Below are 25,475 nucleotides of genomic sequence, written 5' to 3' on the forward strand. Positions count from 1 at the left end.
ACTCTCAACCACTGCGCCACCAGGGAAGCCCTTGGCTACCTTTAATAAGAGTGAGATCTTCTGGAATTTACAAACTAGACACACAGAATAATGGTCAATAGCCCAATTATTAAAGGGCAAAGGATACCCAAAATTCAAAGAAGGAAAAACTTAGAAATGAACACAAGGACACACCTCCAAACATAAAGAAACAAAGGAGAAAAGAAAAAAAAAAAACCAAGATATCCAAGTCCTCTATCAAAATAGAAACATCTTAAATCATCATTTTAATGCTGTGGTTATGGGGTCAAGAAGAGCCTCTCTTTGCACCCTTAGAGGGTGTGTGAATTGATATTACTTCCCTTGAAAGCAATTTGCTATATTGTGAAGAACTTTGAAAATGTTCACAGGTTTTGACCCAGTAATTCTTCTTGAAAAAGGCTCTGCTAAGAAAATGATCAGATATTTGCACATCTTTTCACAGATGGTCAGTCAGTGTGGCTTTATTTATATTAGTTCATTCTGGAAACACCCTAATATTAAATTAATGATAGTACAGCCATATGTTCAGATACCATATGACCACAAAAATCTTGATTTTAAAGGACTCAGAGATTACTTCTCAGTATAATGTTAAGTGAAAATATGCTGATTTTAAAATATATTGGAAAGAAATAAACCAAAATATTAACAGCCATTTTCTCAAGATGGAGAAATTATGAGTGATTGTAAGCTTTTCTTTCCACCTACTCCCTCAAAAGTTTGGGTGTAACTTTTTAATCAGATGATATAAAGTATTAAAAAACGGAGACTTACAAGAAAAATGTAAAAAGTGCAAAGCCTGCTCAGGTGATGAAAACATACTTCTGAATTTACTGTGCCTGACTAGGCATAAATGCCTGGCTGTATCTCACAGCTTCAAGACACCCTCTCCAGAAAATTCTTGAGGGTCTCTCCCCTTCCTTGGCCCCATTCCTTCCAGAGGAAGTGTTTTGTTGTAAAAGTAACAAATACTCATTGTCAAACCTCAAACAGTGGGAAAGCATATAAAATAAGAATAGTAAATCCCCTCCAACTTTCTTTCCCCACTTTTTCTTTTCACGTTAAAAACACTGGGGGATAATTTGCATATAACAATGCACACCAATATTTATAAACAGTGCCATGGCTCTTGACCAAAGTCAGGATACAGGGCATTTTCACCACCCCCAAAGTTCCTTTGTGTTTCCTGGAGTCCATTCTCTCCCTATCCCCAATCCTAGGCACCCATTCGTTTGCTTTCTGTCACGGTAAATTAGTTGTATCTGTTGTAGAATTTGCTATCAGTGGAATATTACACATCATGCTTTTACACCAATGCTCCTGACATTCATCCAAGTTGTGTGTCATGGGTAGGTAATAGTCTGTGTATAACTATTATAATTTAACTATCTAGGCACTTAGTGACTTCACTTTAATTACCTTATAAGGCCACAGATTCATTTCTAGAAATGTCCCCAAGTGTGAATACATTAAACACCTCTTACATAGGATCCCTAACCCTAAGTCTTGTCTTGGATGTGTGACAACAATATCACAAAGAGGTCGGAGCATAATGACGTGGATTCAGGCAGTTGAGCTCACGTCTAAACCCATACCTGTAACTAATGACTGTGAAGCAGGCGTTCATTTTAGACATTGATGGATTCCAACCATATGCTGTGATCAAGGAACCAATGTATTTGTCTTGACATACTACGTGCGTATAAAATCTGAATTACACGTTTCATGAACTATGGATTTGCCAACTTTTTTTTTCAGTCATTCTGAATTAATAATACTTAATTAATGTTATTAACATAAACATCTGGGTAAATGAATATTGCATTAACTTATCTCAAACCTAAAAGGTAGTATTTAAGCAATTTTATATAAAACTCCTTTCAAACTATTTTCCTGAAGAAAAACCCCACAATTATAATGCTGGCAAGGACGTGTTGAATTTTATGGAGATCCTGTTGCACCAAAAATATAGGAGGATGCACCCCAAATATAATATTGTAATAATTTCACAAAGATCTTGTATGATAAAGATAATTATGAAACTGATTTGATGCCAGAGTAAGAGACGGGAATTATATATATATATATATATATATATATATATATATATATATATATATATATTTTTTTTTTTTTTTTTTTTTTTGCGGTACGCGGGTCCTCTCACTGTTGTGGCCTCTCCCGTTGCGGAGCACAGGCTCCGGACACGCAGGCTCAGCGGCCATGGCTCACGGGCCCAGCCGCTCCGCGGCATGTGGGATCTTCCCGGACCGGGGCACGAACCCGCGTGCCCTGCATCGGCCGGCAGACTCTCAACCACTGCGCCACCAGGGAAGCCCTGGAATTATTTTGAATGGGGTACTTAACCTGCCAAAGAATTAACACAATCTCATTCAGATGATTCGTAAGAATGTGAAGAATTATTGATATACGTTTGGTGATCTCTACCCTTCATGGAAATGAAACGGCCAGCCTGGGCACTACGGGACAGAACCTTTGCCCCAGGAGGGCCACGACCTCCTGCCTGCGGCTTCTGCGCTCAAAGCTTACCTTCCGGACTCAAACGTGAACCATGTGGAGTCCCGCCCGTATCTCCTCAGCGAGCTGAGAGGCCACATCACCAGCTTGACCTTGGCATTGTGGATATCCCAGAGATAGATATTCTCATGAGTGATCTGCATTGTGCATTCGCCATAAATGTCCAGATTTGGTGTAGGCATAAGATACACATTGAATCGCTCTGCAAAGAAACAAGGAATGGAGAAAAGGAAGCCAAAAGAGGTGTGACTTTTTATGGCAGTACTGTATGAATTTGTATACCTACCTACAGCCTTCAGAAAGCGTTACCGTGTCCCTTGGTGACATCGATATACACTGCGAAACAATACCTTTTTCTATTGTATGGGAAAAGGAGTTAAAAGTATTCTTAATCATTAATCCATTCCCTCATTCTTCAACTTTTTGTTGCATGCATTCTCTACGGTGGGGATTAAATGGTTAAATTGTACAGTGGGAACATAAGAGCAAAAAACGAATTGGAGTCTGCCCAAATGGCGTAACTGTCCGCTTCTTCACCTAATCTTAAGTGGATGTCATAGAAATAATTTCTGCGAGGAATGTCTTCTTTAACTTACACAAAAACTTACTCAGTTCTACCTTTGAGGCATGAAGTATTTAATGCCCACTCAGACTGACTCTCAAAGCACACAGTATTCATGGTCAAATTCAGTTTATGATAATTGCAGATATTCATTACTGCCTTCGGCAGAACTTCAGACATTGTTTTGGTATGCAAAATAAAAGTACATAACTGTTTCATTCCTGGATATTTTGAAATTGAATATCTGATTATTAGGCAATGATTCCAAACCTTGCTTTATAACTTTTCGTGTATCTCAAAGGTTACCACAAAATCCTGCAGCCCTTGATCCACATTTAAATGCGTTAGATGTACTTTATTTTGAAGAATAAGGTTAGTTGGTAGGTTCCAGGAAGTAAAGAACTTGGTATGACCTACAAAGTGTCCTATAAAGTATCCCTAGTTCCTAGCACCATATTCTTGGTTTATAGTAAATGATCAATAAATACTAGTTAATTGTATGAATGAAATAAATATATCCCACGATGAATATGGGCTGCAAGAATTGAGGAATTACAAAAAAATAATGAAACGTGATAACAAAAAGTTTAAGAATTACTGGCAGATACCTCTTTGTGAGTTTGAATTGAATTGTGAATAGTGCTTTAAAGGCAGTGCTGTTGCATGAATTATTTTGAGAGGCATAACGGTGCAGCTGCAGTTTGTAAAGGATTGAGATGTTTAGAAATGTGTTATCATCCATCATGATGCTACAATCTTAAACACTGTATGTTTGCTGGTACTGAGCTGGAATTGTCTGTATAATAGAAAGAATCTTTTCAGTGGCAGGTAGTTTGTAAAGCAAGGATTTTCTGACGCAAAATTGGTTATATTTAACTTAGGCACGATAGCTTGAAACTTAGTAACAATATGGACAATATTTATGTTCAAGTGTCTAGATATTCTGGGACCAAAAATAATCTAATGATTCAATATTCTACTTAGGTGGTTGACCCATGAAAGTAATATGTATATAGATTTCACAATTATTTCCCAAAGAAAAGGCAAAATGAGATAAATTCTACAGCTGAAAAATGAAGAACATTGTCCCATTAATTATGTGCAATAAAAGGCTGTATCTATATCTACATAGACACATACATATTCCATAAACCTTAAAATTCTTGTGTGCAGGTATCTACATGCAGCATTAAATACATCCCTCACTTTCCCAGCACAGTTCCCTCTCCAGTGGGATTACAAGTAAATCAAAGGGGTATGATCTAATATGAGAATATAAAGGAAACTTGGACCCAACAGAGTGACTCAGGGCTATAGTTAATGCCTGAACAGCAATATTCTTTTCTTTGCTCAAGACACTTTTGATGAAGTTCAGCTTCTACATTTGGAACTAACCATGTGTCAGTGGCATCTGTTGTGCATAGGGAAAATATTGTCATTATAAAAGTGGAATGTGAAACAGTCCTCTAAATTCTTTCCTTTCCATCAATCCCGTAGTCTGAAGAGACCATCAGAAGACTCACTGCCAAAATGCCAAGAAATAACAACACTTTTTTTTGTTTTGTTTTGTGGTACGCGGGCCTCTCACTGTTGTGGCCTCTCCCGTTGCGGAGCACAGGCTCCGGACGCGCAGGCTCAGCGGCCATGGCTCACGGGCCCAGCCGCTCCGCGGCATGTGGGATCCTCCCGGACCGGGGCAAGAACCCGTGTCTCCTGCATCGGCAGGCGGATTCTCAACCACTGCGCCACCAGGGAAGCCCTGAAGAAATTATTTTATGCCCTTAGTAACATAAAACACATTGTTTTACCAAAACTTGTTATGTTTTCCATTGGACCATTTCAATATGAAATAGTTAAAACTGGTTCCATTACAATGACTTTTAATAATATTTACGTCTGTGAAATAATTCTATCAGGCAGGTTTTTTAAACCAACCTCTGATCATGTCACCTTTTTATTTAAGAAACTGTGTTTGGGTTTTACTGCCTACAGTACTGGTTTTCAGGTTTCAGTGTGCATCAGAATTACCTGGAGGGCCTGCTTCAATACAGATGGCTGGCTTGCCTCCACCGTTATTGTTTCTGATACAGTAGGTGTACCTCAGGGCTGGATAATTTACATTTCTACTTGTTCCCAGGAGATGTTAAGGCTGCTGCTCTGGGGACCACACTTTGAGAAGTGTCGATTTGCGAAACTCATTTAAAAATATTGCCAAGGAAGTAGCAGCATCAGAGAAACCATGAGGAATGCTTTTGAAAAGTGATGCTATGCTCCAGTAGAACAAATCGGCACATTTTATTCAAAATTGTTTTCTAATCTCTGCTCAAATAAATTAATCCTATCTTAGCTGACTCATGACTGACTTGTCAAGAAAGAGTTCTTATGCCAGTTGGAACAAAGAAGGGAGAGAGGCATAGAAAGAAGGGGGTGTATGAAAGATAGTTTACAATTCAGCAAGATATGTATATTCCAAGCATTTCCTTTTCAACAATAACAATAAAAACACTATAAAGAAGCACTAAACAGCAGAGTTCCAAGTAGCCAAAATAATTAGAAAAGAAACTAGCTGTCTAAATAATGATAATAATATCCTGAAATATGAATAAAATGTAAAGTCCTGTGAAGACTGGGGAATGTGTGAAGAAATACATTTTTGAAAGGTTATGCAAAAAATATTAGTTTTAAATGCGTTCACACATATAAACTATAGAATTCTAGAGTGAACAATCCCAAACACATTGCCCATAAAACTGTATTTTGGTAAAACTTAGGTTTGTATAATGGCTGATAGATATATGAGAAAACATAATTTTATTTTAAATGGCCAAAACAATAACAAGGTGAAATATTTATAAGATGAATTGTTCTGTCCAACGAAGATGCTTACTGTTGTTGAATCTGCAGTTGCACTTACCAGGGCAGTTTTACTCTAGGGCTGGATTAAGAGGTCTAAAGGAAGAGACCGTGCCCCAAATGGCCTTGACACAGGGTTAAGGTTACAACCACAAGAACAGTCTCGAGGGGGCTACAAAGTAAGGTTTGGTCAAATTGAATTGGACAAGATGTGGTGAGAAAGGGTAGCTACACTCAGGAGAAATGGTCCTGGAGAAAGGATAGTGAGACCCCAGGTGATATGTGGGAGACCCTGAGAAGGACGGAAACCGTCCCTTCTCAGCCAGTGAGGTTTTACATAGATCTTGTTTAGGGCAGGAACTAACCCAATATAATACTAGTTGGAGCGTGGCAAGTGGAGGTAAGTGGAGGTAAGTGGAGCTTGCAGCTGCAGCAGGAAGCAGAGGATCACTGATGAGGTTTCTGACATGAAGCAAAATACCCTGCAGTGACTAGAAATAAGTGAACAGAAAACAAAAGGATGATGAGCTCTTCAACCAGTTTCTTGGTAATTTCCATCTTGTAACAGAAGAGATGAAAGAGATGAAACACTGTTTTTAAAGAACCATGCTGAAAAACACACATTATCTGCTCAGCTAAGTTTCCTTGATAGTAAATTGAAATATTAAAAGAAACAGACTTCTGGAATTTATGTATTGAATAATTTTGTGACTCTACCTCATAGTAAACACTCAGTGTCTGTGACTGCATGAATATAAAATACAGCTTGTGTATATTAGCTGATTAATTAAAATAAACTTGGGAAATGTCTGTTGGATGCCAGTCCATTCTTTTTTCAAAGAAGGTCCTGGAAGTTTTAGCTGTTAGCTGACTGCTGAGCAGTCTATCCCCCCCTCTGTCTTTCCCACTTCTCCTGATACTTCAGAAGTTGTGGGTTTGAAGGTTGGGTCAAAAGACAGGATGGAACATGGAACTAAGTATTACACCTAAATATCTGAAAAATAAGAGATTCATAAATATTAAAACCACCAGGTTTTCCATGGGGAGAGGTTAAACTTTACAATAACTTCAGCTAAGTGGGTGAGTGTAAAGTCATACTTTTACCTTCTCTTCCTAAAATCCAAGTATGGCTCAAAAGGAGAAGCCCCACAATAAGAAAACTGTTCTTCAGCAATTTGGTGACATCCCTAATTTTCTGAATTTCAATTCCAGGGTCTGCCATATAGTAGAGACTTAAATATTGGTTAAAGTTCATTAATTAAAATATTTAGGTATTATTAAATTAAATAACTTAAAGTTAGTATTTATACACATATGTGTATGATTATGTAATGATTAATAATAGCTCTAAATGATTGGACAATGTATAATTTTGAATTTCACTTAGTTGTTTCTATCAACCAGTTTTTCCATAAAGTAAAACTCACTCTACATACAACTTACTGGTCAAAATAATTTTAAAGATTTAACAAATTATTTTATAGCAAGAGAATTCAATTTTTTTCTCAAAATTTCATGTGATCAGAATATTGATAGTTACGGAAGACATCTTTTCAGTTAAATTTATTACTGCAGCTAATTCACTAAAAGACTCAAACTTATTTGTCCCATCAAATGTGGAAATAAGCGTTGTCCAGCTGGTGACCTTTATCTCCTTATTTAGCCACCATGAACAGCTGTGGCCACATCCTGTATCCTGCGCGCGGATTCATCACGGTGAGAACAACCATTACACCTGAAGACTCAGGTTGTCCCCCGTACTCTCTTGCACGCTGCTCTGGTACCAGCCTGGTCAGGACTAGATGATTCTACAGCTCTGCCAGCCTGGGTGAGAGATCAACCTCCCCATCTGGTGAACAAGCCAAATTCTATGAGTGGTTCTCTTGCTTTTACCCTTCATCGTGCTTGGAGGGGGACAGACCCCCTCCTTTCTGCTCTTCTCCTATGAGAGAATCCTCCTCAATTAATCTTCCAGCCCGCTCTTTAGAATTTCATGGTGCTTTTCACCCATTATCCGCCACGCTGGGGCTGCGGTACATTTCAGAGACAGCAAGAAAGTCCCACTCTAGGCTCTATATTTAACAATTGTTACATACCAATTCCAAACATGAAATTTTAATATTAATACTAAATTAGTAAACAGTCTACTAAATGTTATTTAGTCAAAGGACCAGAGTTATTGGTCTACTTTAACCACTAATTAGTAAGTCCACAAGAATCTGGTGTTTGAAAAAGTAAATGCATGCTTGCGAGTGTTGGAATTTATTAATGAGTATTCATCTCAATTTCGAATCTAGGTTCACTCCATTGTTTGATACAATATGCTTTGTTTTTAATGGTCATATGAAGTGCCACAAAATTCAGCAGAACTAGATATTACTCAGAAAATAATGAGATATTTCAAGATCATTCTGAACTTTATATTCTTGTCTCCAAATGGCTGTAATATTGGGATACTGCAGTGGTCAGCCTTCAATTTCAGCAGCCTTAGAAATGGAGCCACACTGAGAAAGCAGATATTTGCATTTTAGACACATCCTGAGATCTGTATAATGCAATTAAACCAGCAATGAAATAAAGCATGATTTATGCTTGTCAACATTTGTGGAACTCTTCAGAAATTGTGACTCCATTTCCACCAGAGTACTGAAATTTGTCAAAATTTATTTTATTATAACGTGGCAATAGCAATAAATGCAGTTGCCAGGTGCCACCTGCTCCATGGACACCGTGAATTGGAATCCTTGCAATTCTTGTATCAAATGGCAGCACTTAAAAAAAACCCCAGTAATATCTTTTTTTTTTTTTTTTCGGTATGCGGGCCTCTCACTGTTGTGGCCTCTCCCGTTGTGGAGCACAGGCTCCGGACGCGCAGGCCCAGCGGCCATGGCTCACGGGCTTAGTCGCTCCGCGGCATGTGGGATCTTCCCGGACCAGGGCACGAACCCGTGTCTCCTGCATCGGCAGGCGGATTCTCAACCACTGCGCCACCAGGGAAGCCCCCCCCCAGTAATATCTTTTAATCCCCCAGGAACTAATTTATATTTTTCCTTCCTTCCTTCTTTCTTTCCTTCTCTTTTTTTTTACAAAAACATTACTGTTGACAGCATTTTATCTGCATTTCCAAGTAAATCATGTTCATGGTAGTAAATACAGAAAATCATTAAAAATTCAACTGCTATTATACCGTATAGAGATAATCTGTTAAAGTAATCTGTATTTTAACATACAAACATATTCACATATATTGTGCTTATTATCATACAGAATATAAAGTACTGAACCCTTTATACTGCCTTTACTACAGTATAAAATTTTCAGGTGCTATTAAGTATTCCTTGGGAATATAATTTTAATGACTGCATAATATTCCACTGTATAGCTATGCCATATTTCATTTAATAATTATCTATTTGATGAATATTAAAGTTAAGTCAACTTCTGTCTGATATAAATTAAGCTACAAGAAAATAACCAGGGCTTCCCAGGTGGCGCAGTGGTTGAGAATCTGCCTGCTGATGCAGGGGACACGGGTTCGTGGCCCAGTTCGGGAAGATCCCACATGCCGTGCAGCGGCTGGGCCCGTGAGCCATGGCCGCTGAGCCTGCACGTCTGGAGCCTGTGCTCTGCAACGGGAGAAGCCACAACAGTGAGAGGCCCGTGTACCACACACACAAAAAAGAAAATAACCAACTTTCAGCTGAATTTGCTAAATAATTCACTCATTTTATATTGAGTCATAGGGTTTACTTTATTCTTATATATACATTTTCGATCATTTTAATACCCTTGATTATTAACTTACATTGGGTACTAAGATCTGAATTATTGGATTAAATGCCATAAACTCTTTTAAGAACCACACATTGCCAAATTGCTTTCCAGAAATTCCTTACCAATCCATATTACAATTAAAATACATATTTTATATTTTATATATTCATTTAACATAAATATCCTCTGCCAGATTTTTAAACTAGGTTTACTATTTCTCTGTTGATTTGAAGAATTCTATATACTACAAATTTTTCTACCATGTTTATGACAAAGACTTCATCTCAGGTTTCCTTAATTTTGTTTATGGTATTTATGGCCAGAAAATGGAAAATAGTTTTAATTTTTCTAATAAGTCCTTTGTTACTTAAAGGTTAAATATTATATTACCCGCTCATAGCAGTTTTAGCATTTTATTTTTTACAGTAACTGATATATTGAAGCACAATGAAATGTTCATATTTATTTATAATGTTTATTCAGTTTTGACAAATGCACAAGATACAACTTTTCTGTCATCCCAGAAAGTTCCCTTATGCTATTTTCCAGCTGCCTATGGCCCCCAGAAGCAACCACTGATCTGATTTCTAACACTGCAGGTTATTTTTGCCTATTTTAGTAGCTTCCTGTGAGCCAGAAGCTCTGCACGTCACTAATTTATTTCCCGTTTGTGGCATTCCATTTTTATTTTTTATTTATTTCCTTTTAACTTTTTTGGATGGTGTTTTTTGAGGAGCATAGGTTTGAATTTTGATGCAGCCCAAATTATTTCTATTTACAGTTTTTTTTCAGGGTTTTATATAAGAAGTCTTTGCCTATCCTAAATTTGCATCCACCTTAAATTGATGTTTGAGTATAATGTGAGGTAGGGGTTAAGGTTCATTGTTTCCTATACAGATATCCAGTCAGTCTAAAACTATTTATTAAAGAAATATCCCTTTTCTCATCAAAATGACCAATAAGCTTATAAAAAAGGGCTTTGGTGCCCTTGTCAAAAATTACTGATTCATATATGTGGAATATTTTCTTTCTGTTCTGTTCCACTGACCTATTTGTCTATCCTGTCCTGATTACTGTCACTTATAATAAGTCCAGAAATTAGAAAGGGTACACATTCCAACTTGGCTCTTCCTTTTTGAGATAATTTGGCTAGTGTTGGTCCTTTGCCTTCCAAATACACTTTAAAATTAACTTGTCAAGTTCTAGAAAAAATGGCTGGCTTTCAGGATTTTTATTGGAATTGTGTTAAATCAATAGGTTACTCTAAGGAGAACTGACAACAATATTGACTATTCCAATCATGAATGGCTTATCACTACATTTAATTAGATGTCTTTTCATTTCTCTCAGCAGTATTTAGTTTTCACGGTAGAGGTCTTTGCTGATTTTATCTCTGAGTATGTGATTTTTTAAAATGGTATTATAAATGATACTATTATATTTGTGACTGTTCACTGATAATATATATGTGTGTGTAAATGTTATATATATTTATATAGATAAGTTATATCTATATAATATTTATACACACATATATACATATAAATACATACATATTAACTTTTTATCCTGCAATATCACTGAATTCAGGTAGTTGTACTTGCTTTCTCAAGGATTCCTTAGCGTTTTCAAGGTACACTATCTTAACCTCTTATTTTCTTACTAATTTTTATAATTTTAGTTTCTTTTCTTGTCATATCACACAAATTAGGACCTTAAGTAGAGTAAGTAGAATATTGAATAGAAGTGGTGAGAGAGGATATCTTTCTCTTATTCCCAATCTCATGAGGAAAGCATTCAATATTTTACCTTCAAGAATTCTATTTTCTGAAGGTTTTACATTGATGTCCTTCATCAGTTTGAGAAAGTCCCTCTATTCCGAGGTTTTTGAGAGTTGTTTTCATAAATGCATATTGTATTTTATCAAATGCTTTTTATGGATCAATTGTAATGATCATATGATCTTCTCCCTTGACCTATTAATGTAGTGACACATAATGGTTGATTTCTGGGATTTTTTTTTTTCATTTCTGGCATGCATACCAATATTGATCAGAGTGTATTATCTTGTTAAGTAATACTTTAATATTCCATTTTCTAATTTTTAAAAGGATTTTGTACTTATATGCATGAAAGACATCTGTATGGAATTTTATTTTCTTGCATTGACTTTTTCTGGTTTCAGTATCTGGCTTATAGTGGCTTCATAAAATGAATTGTGAAATCATCCCTCCTCTTCTGTTTTCCAAAAAACTTTGCATAGGATTGACATCATTTCTTCTTTAAATAGAATTCAAGAGTGCAACTCTATGGGACTGGATTTCATGTATGGGAAGTTGTATAATTTAAATTTCTTGAATGGACATAGGGCTCGTTAGGTTTTCTATTTTTTCTTAAGTTACTTTGGGTAATTTGAATCTCTGTTAAGTAATATAAAATTTTATTTTATTTACAAAGCCTATAATCAGAGATAATATTTTGATTTTTTCGTTTATGGCAAATGGAAATTAAAAAACATTTCCCCCAACACTTTTCCCTCGACACTTTTCCCTCCAATTTTAACATTTATTATATCATAATCTGAGCTCTGGGACTGTTATTACTACAGTTAGGATATCAAACTATGCTCAAAGAAAAATGTAGAGCTTTGCAAAATATATTTTTAAAGTGAAAGGCTAAAATTTGATGCTCTAAACATCCACCTCAAAAGATTTGAAAAAGAACCTGCAATTAAATCCAAAACTGTGGAGCAACTGAGTGATTAGTCATAGTGAGTGAGAGCAGAAATTAATATATTTTAAAACATACTGAAAAAAAGGTTTAATAAATAGGTAAATCTCTGATGATGCTGACTACAGGAAAAAAAGCCAAAACTAACCTACATGAAGTAAAAAAGGAGCTATCACTACAGTGTAGACAGGTATTAAGAAGATACTACAAGGATATTGTGATTAAATTTATGTCAGTAATTTTGAAACTTTGTAAGAAATGCAAGAAACTTTGCAAGAAAACTTTGCAAGAGATTCCTAAAATCACTGGTAGATGTTTTGAAGCTGATTATAATCAACAGTTTATTACCCTGAGTTTTCAAACTTTAGTGCATGTTAGGTTCCTGGGGTTATTAAAATACAGACATCTGGTCCCACATCCCAGAGATGTTTGCTTTAGAGTGTGGCTGGGGGCCCAGAATTTTCTTGTTTAACACACACTTGATGTGAATGTGACAGAGACATGCAGAATATTCCAGAGAAATATGGAGTTTCCTGTTAGGCACTGTGCTGCTTGCTTTGCATGCTGTATTTTATTTAATCCTTACAACAATCCTATGAGACGTGTACTATCAGTATCATCCCAAAGAGCAGGAATCTGAGATTTAGAGCATTTCAGGCTCTTGACCATGGCCCCAGAGCTTATGAGAAGTGGAACAGAACTTGATGATGTACTAAGTTTGTTTGGCAACATATGTCCGTCAGGCTACAAGTTTGACTTTCAAGCTTGACACCATAGTTTTACTGTAGCAGGAACAAAATGGATCACCAAAAGTTGGGTACATCAAAAATGATATCTCGGCCCCTGAATGCTTATATTGGTGGAAGGGAGAGGAAATGGAGTTCCCTGGACTGAGCCAGAAAGTTGCAAAACTCATTCAAGAAATCAGAGTTTGGGGTCTGAAAAACTCAGTACTTACTGAAATATCCAGGGGGAGAAATATAAGGTTTTATTCTGCTGGTGAAAAGGATGGAGGGTCTAATGTAGAAACACTGGATTAGACAATTGGAGTGAAAGAAGAAATGCAGAAGCCAAGTACAAGAATGGTAGGAAACATTCCTACCTACTCAAAGGGAACTCGCAATATCCGGGAGGTCCATGAAGAGAAGCCCTAGAGAAGCTAATTTGTACTACCCGAATCTAAACAAGCTTTGGTAGGAAAGTATAATGGACCACATTAATGCTTTGAACTAACAGAGCACAGAAGAGTGAGACAAATTTGAGGTCAGCGTTCTTAACTGTTTTTGAGCCACAAACCACATTAGCAGTCTGGTGATGCCATGGACTCTTCTCAGAATTATGCTTTTAAGTGTATAAAATAAAATTCATAGCGTTACAAAAGAAAAAAAAAGAAATCTCGTTAGTGTATACTGAGGTTTTCTTTTCTTTCCTCTTTTTGTGTGTGCATATTTGTGTTTGTTTTCTGTCAAATGAGGACTCATTTAACCCAGTTTCTGATCAAAGTTCAATCTTTGAGTTTCCTCCTCGTTTCATCCAAGCTGATTTGAAAACCCCCGGAACTGATATAGTCCCAGGTGTCAGCAGAGGAAACATGGTCCTCTTATCTGGTTCGTACGTACCCATCTCCCTACGGAGTTACTTCACTTGCTTTCCTGTGACACAGCAAGTCCTGCTTTCAGAGAGTATCTGGGGTCCAGTGGGGGCCGACAGGAAGCCTGGGTACCCCATCTATGCCATATCAGTTTTGAGACAGTTGAGGTGTAGCTTTATCTTGTTACAGCTTGCTAGGCTCTGCTGACATCTCTCCACCACATCTCTCCATCTTTTCCTATGCTTGTCATCAAACTCCATGCAGGGAATCAAATTCTAGTCTTTGTTCTTGTAGTAGCCTCCAATTTACATGAGGAGAGAGAAGCATGTGTCTGTGTCCACTCAAACTCCCAGGGAAAGGGTAAGGGCAAGGCATTACCTTATTTTCAAAGTCCCTCTTTTTGCCTGTAGTTGGGAGATACCAGTAATTCTGGACTCAGCATTCTCCCCAGAAGCTTCTCCTTTCACATAATTACAAATGCTTCTGAAATTTGCATCTTTGTTAGCATTGTGTTTGTATAGGGCATGTTTCCAGGGCAAAGGAAACAGGACAGGCCCTTTGGTGTTTCAAGATATTTCTCCCAGTATGCATCTCACTTTGTAACGATATGGCCAGAGTTAGACAATGGATCACTTCGATTTGGCGGTGTAGGGAGGGAAGCACTACAAAACACCCTTGCTTTCCTTGAAGCATCTATTTCAAAGAGAGGGAGAAATATATATGGCATTGGCCTTGATTCCATTGTAGTGCATACTGAGGACCAGACGGGAAAAGTGGTGTTTTTGACCACTTTTTTTTTATATGCAATGTCAACAGCAATCAAAGAATGGAATGAGCAGCACAAGATAAGGTGAGGAGGCAAATATTTAGGGCCCATTCAGGACTTTGTGTTATATCCTGAGCATCATCTTATTCTTGCCAGGATGGCTGCTCCCATCACCAGCATCTTTCAACTTTCCCTGTAGATAAGCACCTCCACTGGTTATACTGGTGGTTTCCAACCTGTTTCATGGAACAGATATGAATATCCACACGTTATGAACAGGGGTTATGTGTAGAAAAAGGCAGACAGGTAAAATGAGTATGGGAAATGCTGCATTATACAAAGTTAAAAAAGATCTTTATTCTAGTACTTCTCAACAGCTTTATTCTCCTCATGCATATGGTGACCATCATATAGGGTTGGTCTTAATTTCCTGGGGCTGCTGTCACAAAGTACCAAAAAACTGGGTGGCTCAAAGCAACAGAAATTTATTGTCTCATAGTTCTGGAGGCTAGAAGTCTGAAATCAAGGTGTTGGCCGGGCTAGCTTCTCTCTGAAGGCTTTAGAGGGAGAATCCTCCCTCATGTCTTCTAACTTCTGGGGTTTGCCGGCAATCCTGGGCCTTCCTTGGCTGGTAGATACATCGCGCAAGTTACACGGCCGTCTCCTCTCCATGCATCTTCACATCATCCATCTCTGTGTCTAAACTTCCCCTCTTTATAAGGACGTATTGCATGTCATATCGGATTAGGGCTCTTTCTAATGACTTTGTTTAAACTTGGTTCTCTGTAAAGGTCCTATTCCCAATAAGGTCACATTCTGAGGGTTAGGACTTTGACATCTCTTCTTTTGGAGGGGAACACAATCTAACCCACAATAGTGTTATATAATATTACATTCACTCTGCCGATTCCCTCACTGCAGAAGGCATATAGTAGTAGTAGTAGCAGTATTTCCTGGAACTCACTTTGGGAAATACAGGGGTGTGTGGATGGCATTTGGAAGCTCAAACATAGGTATGTGAAATTTCTTCTCCCCATGCAAAAGTTGGTTTTGCTGAGTGTTATCCCAGGGACAGAAAAAATTAACCTGGAACACTCTTTCATGACTAGTCATAAAGTATGTGTATAAGTGTGAATATGGCTTCATGTTTGAAAAACTGGGGAAAACATCCTTAAAATAGAGAAAGTTTTACTGTTACGGGTGTTATTGTTTTGTCATTAACTGGCCATTTTCCAAACGAATAAAGACCTGCTAATACTGGCTTTAATTACTGATGGACATTAAGAATTTCAGACTTCCTACCTGATTGAGAAGGCTTATTTAGAGGAATAAGAAATAAGTTTTATTTTTTAAAAAGGTAGGCTGCTCTGATTAGAATTGATCATACCTATACCATAGCACTTCTATTTTTATTTTAGCATGTAGATTGTATCATTTATCTCAATTCTTCACTTCCTCTCTACATTAGAGCAGACTTTCTGACTCATGTCGTGGCCTCACAGGTGGGGTGTACTTTTGTACCCCTTGACTTTGGGCTTGGCCATAGGATTTGCTTTGGTCAATGAATGTCAGTGGACATGACAAATACAGAGACTTAAATTATGTTGCAAGTTTGGGCTTGATCTCTTGCCCTAATGTTTTTGTTTTGGGAACATGCCTTAGGTAGCCGTTAGCATCAGGAGGATGAGATATACAAGGAAGAGATGTAGACATCATGTGCAGCTTGGAGCCAATCTCAGCATTACCCAGCCCAAATCCAATGAACCCTAGCCAACCCACCTATGCATGAATGATTAAGACACACTTCCAGGTCTGTGCTATTGAGATTTTGTGTGACCAAGAACACAGCATTATTTTAAAAACATTGATCAATACACCTTGTTTGTAGGTTTGTCTCCCTCACTATTCTGTGAGCTTTTAAAAAGTAATGGCCCTATTTTATATAATTCTACATTTCCTCAGCTTAGTTCTTGCATAGCATAGCCTCAAAAATGTTTGATGGGTGAAGAATGAATGAGTGAGTGACATACAAGGGAGTCTGAGTGGAATGTAGGGAGCATGGTTACTATGGCAACCCAAGTAAATAATTTAGAAACAACACTGGAATACTGCTTTGCTTCTGCAGAAAGGTTATACACACATTCTTAGGCTAAAAGTAGGAATTCATGCCAACTCTAGACCATTCATAAGCAGGGACTCTTGGTCCTGGAAAAAACTAAACCCTCAAATCTGACTCTGCATTAGCCAGATGGCAAAGTCTGAGGTTATTTTTCCATTTTGTTTTGGATAATGATCTCTTGTATCAATAGCAAAATGGACATATCCTCGAGTCTACTTCCAACTGTAACAGGAGGAACTTCACACAAGTGACTCGCTTCTTGGTTGTGATGCTTACTTCTGCTGTTAATGATTAACATGTAACATTTGTTTTCTAGAATTGCTATTATGTATTGTGACTCCTTTCTAAATAACTATGATTATAACACCTTACATTAATATTTTCTAAGGTCAGCATAGGCTATCTTAAATACAACTGAAAGATGTGAAGATTCTGCAAATTGTAAGAATTTAAAGTTCAAAATGTCTACTTCGTATGCACTCTTTTGTGGCAGTGTTATCTGAAGTCTAAGAATAAGTGTGTGTGTGTGTGTGTGTGTGTGTGTGTGTGTACTTGTGTTCCCTTATTTTCACCTATACTATGTGGGATTCTGAATCAACAGGAAAGCAGCTGACAGCACTAGATGAAAAATGATTATAGCAAAGAATTTAATCAATAACCACTTTTATCTTAGCAACATACATTACACTTTTAAAAATTAATTGCACAAATGTTTACTCTTTGCTAGTGTCAGAGTAAATAAGACCAAGCTGTTTGAAGAGTCAGAAAAACACTAGAGGAGAAGTAGCAATTTTGAATGTCAGAAAAAAAATGCTGTGGTCAGGACTGAGCAGTGAGTCTTCCCTTGATGATGGGATACCACAAGATCACCACAAGCCACCGTAATGTAATTTATTACATCGATTCTGCACGCATGCATGTGTATCTCATCTCTTAGCAGAAAGTTCAAACTAAATCCCAGCATATCACTGATAAAACATTAAAATAATGTTTCTGATGAATAAGAAATTATAGAATTTAACAGTAAAATGCCTTAAGGAAAAAACCTAAATCTGTGATGACAAATCTTTCATAAAGGATTGATTCCAATCTGAACATATTAATGACTTAAAACATGTATTAGGAAGTTAAAGAATTTGTTTATATTAAGAGGTGTTCTGACTGAAAACTATGGAAGGACAGCTTTAAAAGATAATATTATTTTTAAAAATACTTTAGTTCGCTAAAACAACAAATATTTTCCCTACATGTAGTAAAATGAACAGGTGTGTCCCTAAAGCAATCCTGGGGCTCAAGGGAGAGGGTTCAAGTTAGCTAAAGAGCATTCTTAGTCTTTAGCATAGGATTTTATAGACTACTGGTAGTTATTTCAGGGCGGACTTAAAATGGAATTATCATGTTTACGGGAAAAATCTATTGATTAGGAAGTGACAAAATCGGGGAATGCAAGTAACAAATTGTGCCAATTTATGTGTGTGTGCTTCTCTCCCGCAGCATGTAAACACATATTTACTGGGATTTTTGATCTGGCAATAGTAGAGTCTGTAATTTAGACATTCTGTCGAGATTTATGCCTTTCTTGTTGTCCTTTGGTATAAATTACTCTTTTAAAAAGTTTTAGCTAGTTCTCAATGGGCCAAAAGAAACAAAGGAAAGATGTTATTATTTGGACTTGAGGAAGCATTTTAAAGAAAGTGTATGTAGACTCGAAGAGCTTGGAGCAATGGCTATGGCTATGTCCATGGCCTTGGACTCAAAGAGAGAAATTCACCCACATGGAAGGTACTTCCTGGGGAAAAGAAATCCTTCCAGCTAAGTTTTTCCTTTTAGCGCTAAACATTGAAGGGTCTTAGTGATCATGATTGTGTGTGTGTGTGTGTGTGTGTGTGTGTGTGTGTGTATGTGTGTGTAAGACTGCCAATTTCCTTTATGGTACCATGTACTTTTAGGTGGTCATTTAAATGGATCAAATACTACCTTCTTTAACTAAATAATTACTATATATTAAAAGCACATAGAACCCTTTTTATCAATTTAGGATTATTAAACAAAATAAACCTAAAAAAGTATTGGATGGCATTGGATGTTATTATAATTTCAGGTCTTCTCTAAAGTATATGCGGGAATTAGTTTTTGATTTCTTTATTTTTACTTGAGCTTTAAACAAACAAACAAACTTGTGCCTTTTTAAAAAACTGAGCTAGGCATGAGAGTTAGTCTTTATTTTATATTATCTCATGTAACCATCATGACAACACCATAAATTGGTATTAGTTCATTTTCACACATTAGCAAACTGAAATTAGAAGAGCCTTAGGAACTTGTCCTAATTAAGGGGTGTAGCCTACATTCAAGTTGTATCCTGAAAAGTTTACTTGGTAGGCTATATCTGCTTGTGCTTCTTATATAGCTCTGGCATTTAATTCCGTGTTTGTCCTGTCCTAAAAAAATTATATTAAAGTCTTCCCTTTATATTGTAGGTAAATTACTTTGACATTATTATCAAATTAGAAATTAAAATTATAATAAACCAAAGGAGTACATTATCCATTTGGATGGAAACCATATATAACCCCAGACCTTTAAAGTAAAAGCATACAATTCATACCAAGTAAGTTGCACACAGTAATGCTTCTACCCACAGGCCTAATTTATTCACTTTCTTCATATTTTCTTTATGTAGTACTTGACAAATGTTTATCAGTAAAGACTTTTTTTTTTATTCTTTTCTTAAACTGAGAATGAACAGCATATTTTAAGCAGCACAATTATGGGTGTTCTGTACTTAGCACAGTTCTCAGAAACTAAATTGGAGAGACGAAATCCAAGAAAGTGTGGGAGAGAAACTGGAATATCAAAAGGAAGCTAGAAAAAGAGCCTGACTTTCTGAAACTACCAACATGGGCAAAGTTGCTGCCCATGTATGTTTATGATCAGGTAGTGGGAAAACATTTTTTCAGTGTAGCAAAAACCAAAAAACAATGTCTTTAATGGTCTATGAGACAGCGATGGTTGTTAGAATAGTATTACTTATAACAAAATCATTATTGCTAAGTATTATCCTGATGCATTTTAGTGGTGCTGTCTACTGTATAAATCACAGATAATTCCAGAATTTCTTTTTAATAAGTAGTGTCAACCTTCACCAACATCCCTCAATCTTTTCAAAAACACTAGCCATAGAAATTAAGAACATTGGAAAGTTTCTATTTTCATACTACTAGATCTTCTGGTGATAATGATAATTATTTTTTAAAATGGAGGGAAAAAAAGCTCATGACATTACTCTGATTTCATTATTTAGAGGTGTTAGTCAAGAAGAGGCAGCATAACTTCTTCAGAGACATCAGAAATGTTTAATTAGAGAGCAGTGCAGTAAGTAAATAACATGGCACATAAACCTCAATTTTGTTAAACCCTGAGATTTCATGTATTGTACTTCCTTACGTGTAGTATGCTATGGAATGAATTGTGTCCCTCTAAAATTCATAGGTTTAAGCCCTAACCCCCAAGGTGATAGGATTTAGAGATGGAGTCTTTGGGAGTAATGAAGCTTAGATGAGGTCATGAGGGTGGGGCCCTCATAACGAATTAGTGCCCTTATAGGAAAAGACAGGAGAGACCTTATGCTCTCTCTCCCTCTGCCATGTGGGGCCACAGCAAGAATTTGGCCTCCAGAACTGTGAGAAGTTCATTCCTGTTGTTCAAGCCACCCAGTCTATGGTATTTTGTTATGGCAGCCTGAGTAAAGACATACTAGTAGCCACATTCCCTAAAATCTATTGAAAAATAACACAATAAGCCAAACTTGTTTATTTAGACTCCAAATTTATAACAACTATCAAAGAAGATAATGTAGGAATGTTGTCCATTCAAAAACTTATATATAATGAATAAACTTATTGTTGAGATAACTTATTTATTGAGATAAATGACAATGTCACAGAGCAAGAAGGCAGGAGACCTGGATTGTACCTTAGTATTTTTCTAGTTGGTATGCAGTCTTGAGAAAGTCCCTTAACAGCTGAGGTTGATCAGTTTACTTTCCCTTAAAAAGGATTGGTCTGAAACATTTCTGAGGTCCTTTCCACTTTCAAAGTTCTATAACTCCCAGTGCACTTTACAAGAAAGGAAGGATGGAGATGCACACTTACCATTCTGTTCCCGCTGCACTCCTGCTGCCAAGAGATCAGGCTCCCCGAGGCTGATGTCATTCAGCCTGGTCCCCAGACACTCCATGCAGAGATGCTTGCACCACTCTTCAGCCTCCAACTCTGAAAATGAGCACATGCCATGGAAGTGAGGCAAGGCTACATAGGAATGATGGAGAAGGAATGTTTCCCGAACCAGTTTCCCAGGTAAGTGGTGAGCATTAAAAAATCTACCTTAAGAAAACTAAAAAGCTATATTTAAGCAGTGAAATAAAACAATCTCCACAATTGTTTCCCTTGACATTATAACATTGTATTTTAAAGTTATTTTAAGCTATTCCAATGTACTTTATCTTATTTACAAAAAAATAGACTGAGATTTGTTTACTATCCAGTATATTTTAGATTGATTTAATTTGAGGAAAGAATTTACTTGGAAAAATTAATTAAATACAAACTAAAAATATATAAGTGAATAGCTGAAAAATGTCGACCTAGGTTAAACACATGAGTGTCCTCCTGAACGTAGCTTGGGTTTGTGTGGACTGAAGGTCTGATCCCCGTCATTCTATACTGCAGTGGATCATACATCAGCAAAAGAATGTGCCAGATTTCCTTTAACAAATCTCAAAAGTAGGCTATCCTCACTTAAAAAAATTTAGGGAGAGGATATTAAAAATAATTTTCCCCTTTAGAAAACTCCAATTATCTAAGATATTGATTAGATCACTCTCTTTTTATTCCCATTACTTCCCGACTTCTCTATATTCACGGTTTTTCTTTGCTTGAAACCTTAGAATACCTTACACCTACACAAAATCTTGTAGTATCGAATGCTTTCACAAACGTGGATGAATTTGATCCTAATATAAGCCCTCTGTGCATGAGATGACTGAGGATTAGTGTCACAACTGTGTCTCATATCCTATCATGGGTCAGCACCAAGACAGAATTGGAACCCAAGCCTTCTAACTATTTTTATATGCAGAGATCGAAAGGTTAGAAATTTGGGGCCAAGCCCCCAAATCACTGCACAGAAATTGGATAAGAGCTTTCCACTGACACTCACCCAGAGAAATCTTTGACTTTTTCACATAGCATAAGTCTGTACTAGAGCAGTTTAATACAGATTTCCTTCAAATCTCTTGCTCCTCTCCGTGGATGACATTGCAGCCTTTGCCCTGGCATTTTAAACTCCCCATCAAAACGTTATCTGTGACACGTTTTCTTGACTCCAAGGATACGAGTATCAACTGCTCTGCTCCACAGCCAACGTCAAGAAACCTGGGTAATGCTCTCTCCCCGTGCTCAGTCACACCGCCTTAGCATCAAAAATGGGTTGGATCAACGAGATGTCAAGCCATACTTGTCACTTTTTCTTAGTTTTATCAAGACCATAGAATGTTGTTAGAAAATAAAGAAAAAGAACATGCAGTCTCCCACGGAGTACTATTCTGACGAAAATAACACTTCCGATGTTCAAATCACAAAAGTGAGTTTTCCTTGCAAAAGCTATGGTTTGCATCCTTCAGGGATTGTCCTCTGCGGTGTCAGACACAGCATGTGCCCAAGGAGAAAGCAGATTCTCATGTGGGCCAGGCCTGGCTCCTTGCCTGGCTGGGGGTCTTTTCCTCATGAACCTAGAAAAGAATCCCTTCTGACCACAGGGCCTCTAATACAATAAAAAGGTATTGCTGAGGCTCACAGCTTTCTAAAAAAAAACAAACACGTTTTTTCTTCTGGTGAGGGAATGCCAGCCTTCACAGAAAAATTGTACACAAGCAACAACAGCATATATTGAAAATAATTTTCATTAGATATATGAATTTTGACTTCTAAAATTTATGAAAGTTTTGAAAGCTTTTCTAACAACAGATCAAAAGCTTAAGTCAATTTCCATGCTGTGTCTCTAGAAATCCTTGACGTTTTTGCTAAGGGAAAAAATATGGCTATATTTTCTCTTTTTACATTTTAGTGTTTTGACTATTTCTCAGAACTCCACGACCTTCACTCATCAGTGAAATCACATGCAATTAACATCTCATCTGCATGACTCTACCTGCGAGTATTTCTGGGACCCCATAGATGGAAAGAACAATATCTGCTATGCTATGTGGGGTAAAATTAAAAGTGTGAAACATGACAAAGCACCTATGTCACAACGTTCCCTTTAAATACTAAGTCAGTGCACGCCCAGAGGTTAAAGAAATATGTCCCCCACTCCTTCTAGTAACTCTTTTGTCCTAGGATTGAATGAGACAAAGAAAACAACCACACAGTAAAGGGCTTCTAGGAAGCTTGAGCTGACTATTTTGAGTAGAACTCAACTTGGCGTTTCTGTAAGGACCAGAGCCAGCGGGCTGCCTCCACAGCAATGGGAGGGGCTCCTGGGCTTCCACCAGCAGGTAGAGATGCCTTTTGCAGCCAAGCTTGAGAACTGCAACGCTTCTGCATTTTAATAGTACAGCAGCATGTATGAAGAGAAATAGCTACAGTAATACAATTAGACTAGATATAGTCACATTAAAGACTGAATTATAAACTATTTCAGAAAGAAACAGCGAGAGGAGAGGGAAAGAGAGAGAAGGAGAAAGAGAAAGAGAGAGACATCCCTGCAATTCAGCTCAGAAGAATCAGATCAGATCAGAATCATCAAGGGTTCATTTCTTTATTCACAAACATTTTCTCACTATAAGCCAGGCACTGTGCTAAGAGGATACGGAAGAACACAGTTTCTGTTCTCAGTAATCTCAGAGTCAGGTGGGTGGGCAGGAGAGTCTGGTGTGTGGTTCTCTGGAGGGCTGTGCTTAGCCGATAGGAGCTGGGGCACCAGGACAAAGGCTGAGCAGCTCAGAGGGAATCTGATCAGGGACCTGCAGGGCGAGCAGGAAGGGGAGGGAGTGTGTGTGTGAGTGTGTGTATCGGTGTGTGTCTGTGTACCAGCTTGTGCGTGTGTATCAGTGTATGTGAGCGTGGGACAGTGTACATATGAGTACGTTAGAGTGCATCAGTGTGTGACAGTATTTGTGAGTGTGTGTGTGTGAGTACACGGGTGTGTGTGTGAGTACGTGAGTGTGTGAGGTATTCGTGTCTCTGTGTGAATGTGCTGGAGGAACCAGGCTGCACTGAGGAGGGTGGTCGGGGCTGCGATGGAGAGGCACATCCAGGGCAGCGACAGTGACACCTTGTGACCAGCGAGCGACAGCCCTGAGTTCAAGGAGTCAAGTCTGAGAAGCGGTCGGCACTCTGTCCGTCCTCTTCCCGGTTTTGTAGTATTTCGTTCAGTTAGATCAACCCCAAACCTTCACCTCAAAAGTACTAAACTCGGGCTTCCCTGGTGGCGCAGTGGTTGGGAGTCCGCCTGCCGATGAGGGGGACGCGGGTTCGTGCCCAGGTCTGGGAGGATCCCACGTGCCGCGGAGCGGCTGGGCCCATGAGCCATGGCCGCTGCGCCTGCGCGTCCGGAGCCTGTGCTCCGCGACGGGAGAGGCCACAGCAGTGAGAGGTCCGCGTACCGCCAAAAAAAAAAAAAAAAAAAAAAAAAGTACTAAACTCTGTAGTCTGCATACCTGATCTAACAGTTTTGCTGCAGACAAGTTGAATTTGTTTATTATACAAGGCTTTGGTGCTTAAAATCTGTTTTTGACAGTCACCTTTCAAATAATTATAGCTGTGCTTTTTATTTGCTCTTTTCTTAGGCAAACTCCATGTATTGAAGTCCTTTAATATCTTTTATTGCATGTTAATTTACTTTGTCCCATCATTATTTAACTAGTGTTTTTCTCTGAACTACCTTATATCTTTCACCTTTGCATTTTCTGTGTTCACAGAACTGAGGAGATTAAATATGAATGCAGTAATCTAATAAACCCACTGTATTTTAAAATATTTATTTCCCCATAATTTCAGTGCCTTTTGTCTTTTGTTTTATTTTTCAAGCGTCTACCTTGGTCTACACATAATGTGTAAATAATTAAATTTCTTTATGGAGGAATAAAGGCATAAAATGTTCTGCAACCTTTTCTACGTTTTTCTCTTTATGGTGGAAGTGCTTTCTCATTTAGATGTCTTTTTTGGAAAGCTTGTAGCTATGCTCAAATTCTTAATTCAGGTCAATAACTTTTCTCTAGAACAGAAACCCAAATAATGTTTTCATTATGTATAGGATTAGTTAAATGAACAAATTTGGTAACTTCCGAAAGAAAAAAACCTGAAAGATGTTTGAGAATAACAAGACAAATAGAGAAGAGAGACTAAACTAAATTATGAGATTGTAGGGAAAATGTTGATCAGGGACCCTGCAAAGTAGAGATACAGTCAAAGATGGACGGCTGCTCCTGAGTTTCTTTCCATCATTTCTTTGCAGAATT

At 37.6% G+C, this 25,475-nt stretch overlaps 1 protein-coding gene across 4 annotated transcripts in view; it reads right to left on the bottom strand.

Annotated features, from left to right (window-relative positions):
* Window positions 1-25,475, bottom strand: part of DOK6 (docking protein 6) — a 407,473-nt gene that overhangs the window by 145,728 nt on the left and 236,270 nt on the right. For all 4 annotated transcript variants that reach the window (XM_059041423.2, XM_067014381.1, XM_067014382.1 and 1 more), the window contains exons 4-5: window positions 21,109-21,228; window positions 2,572-2,761 (exon numbers count right to left, since the gene is read on the bottom strand). In XM_059041423.2, coding sequence (XP_058897406.1) covers window positions 2,572-2,761; window positions 21,109-21,228 — 310 coding nt within the window. The remainder of the gene's footprint in view (window positions 1-2,571; window positions 2,762-21,108; window positions 21,229-25,475) is intronic.

This window comes from Kogia breviceps, chromosome 15 (assembly GCF_026419965.1).
Source record: "Kogia breviceps isolate mKogBre1 chromosome 15, mKogBre1 haplotype 1, whole genome shotgun sequence".
NCBI lineage: Eukaryota > Metazoa > Chordata > Mammalia > Artiodactyla > Physeteridae > Kogia > Kogia breviceps.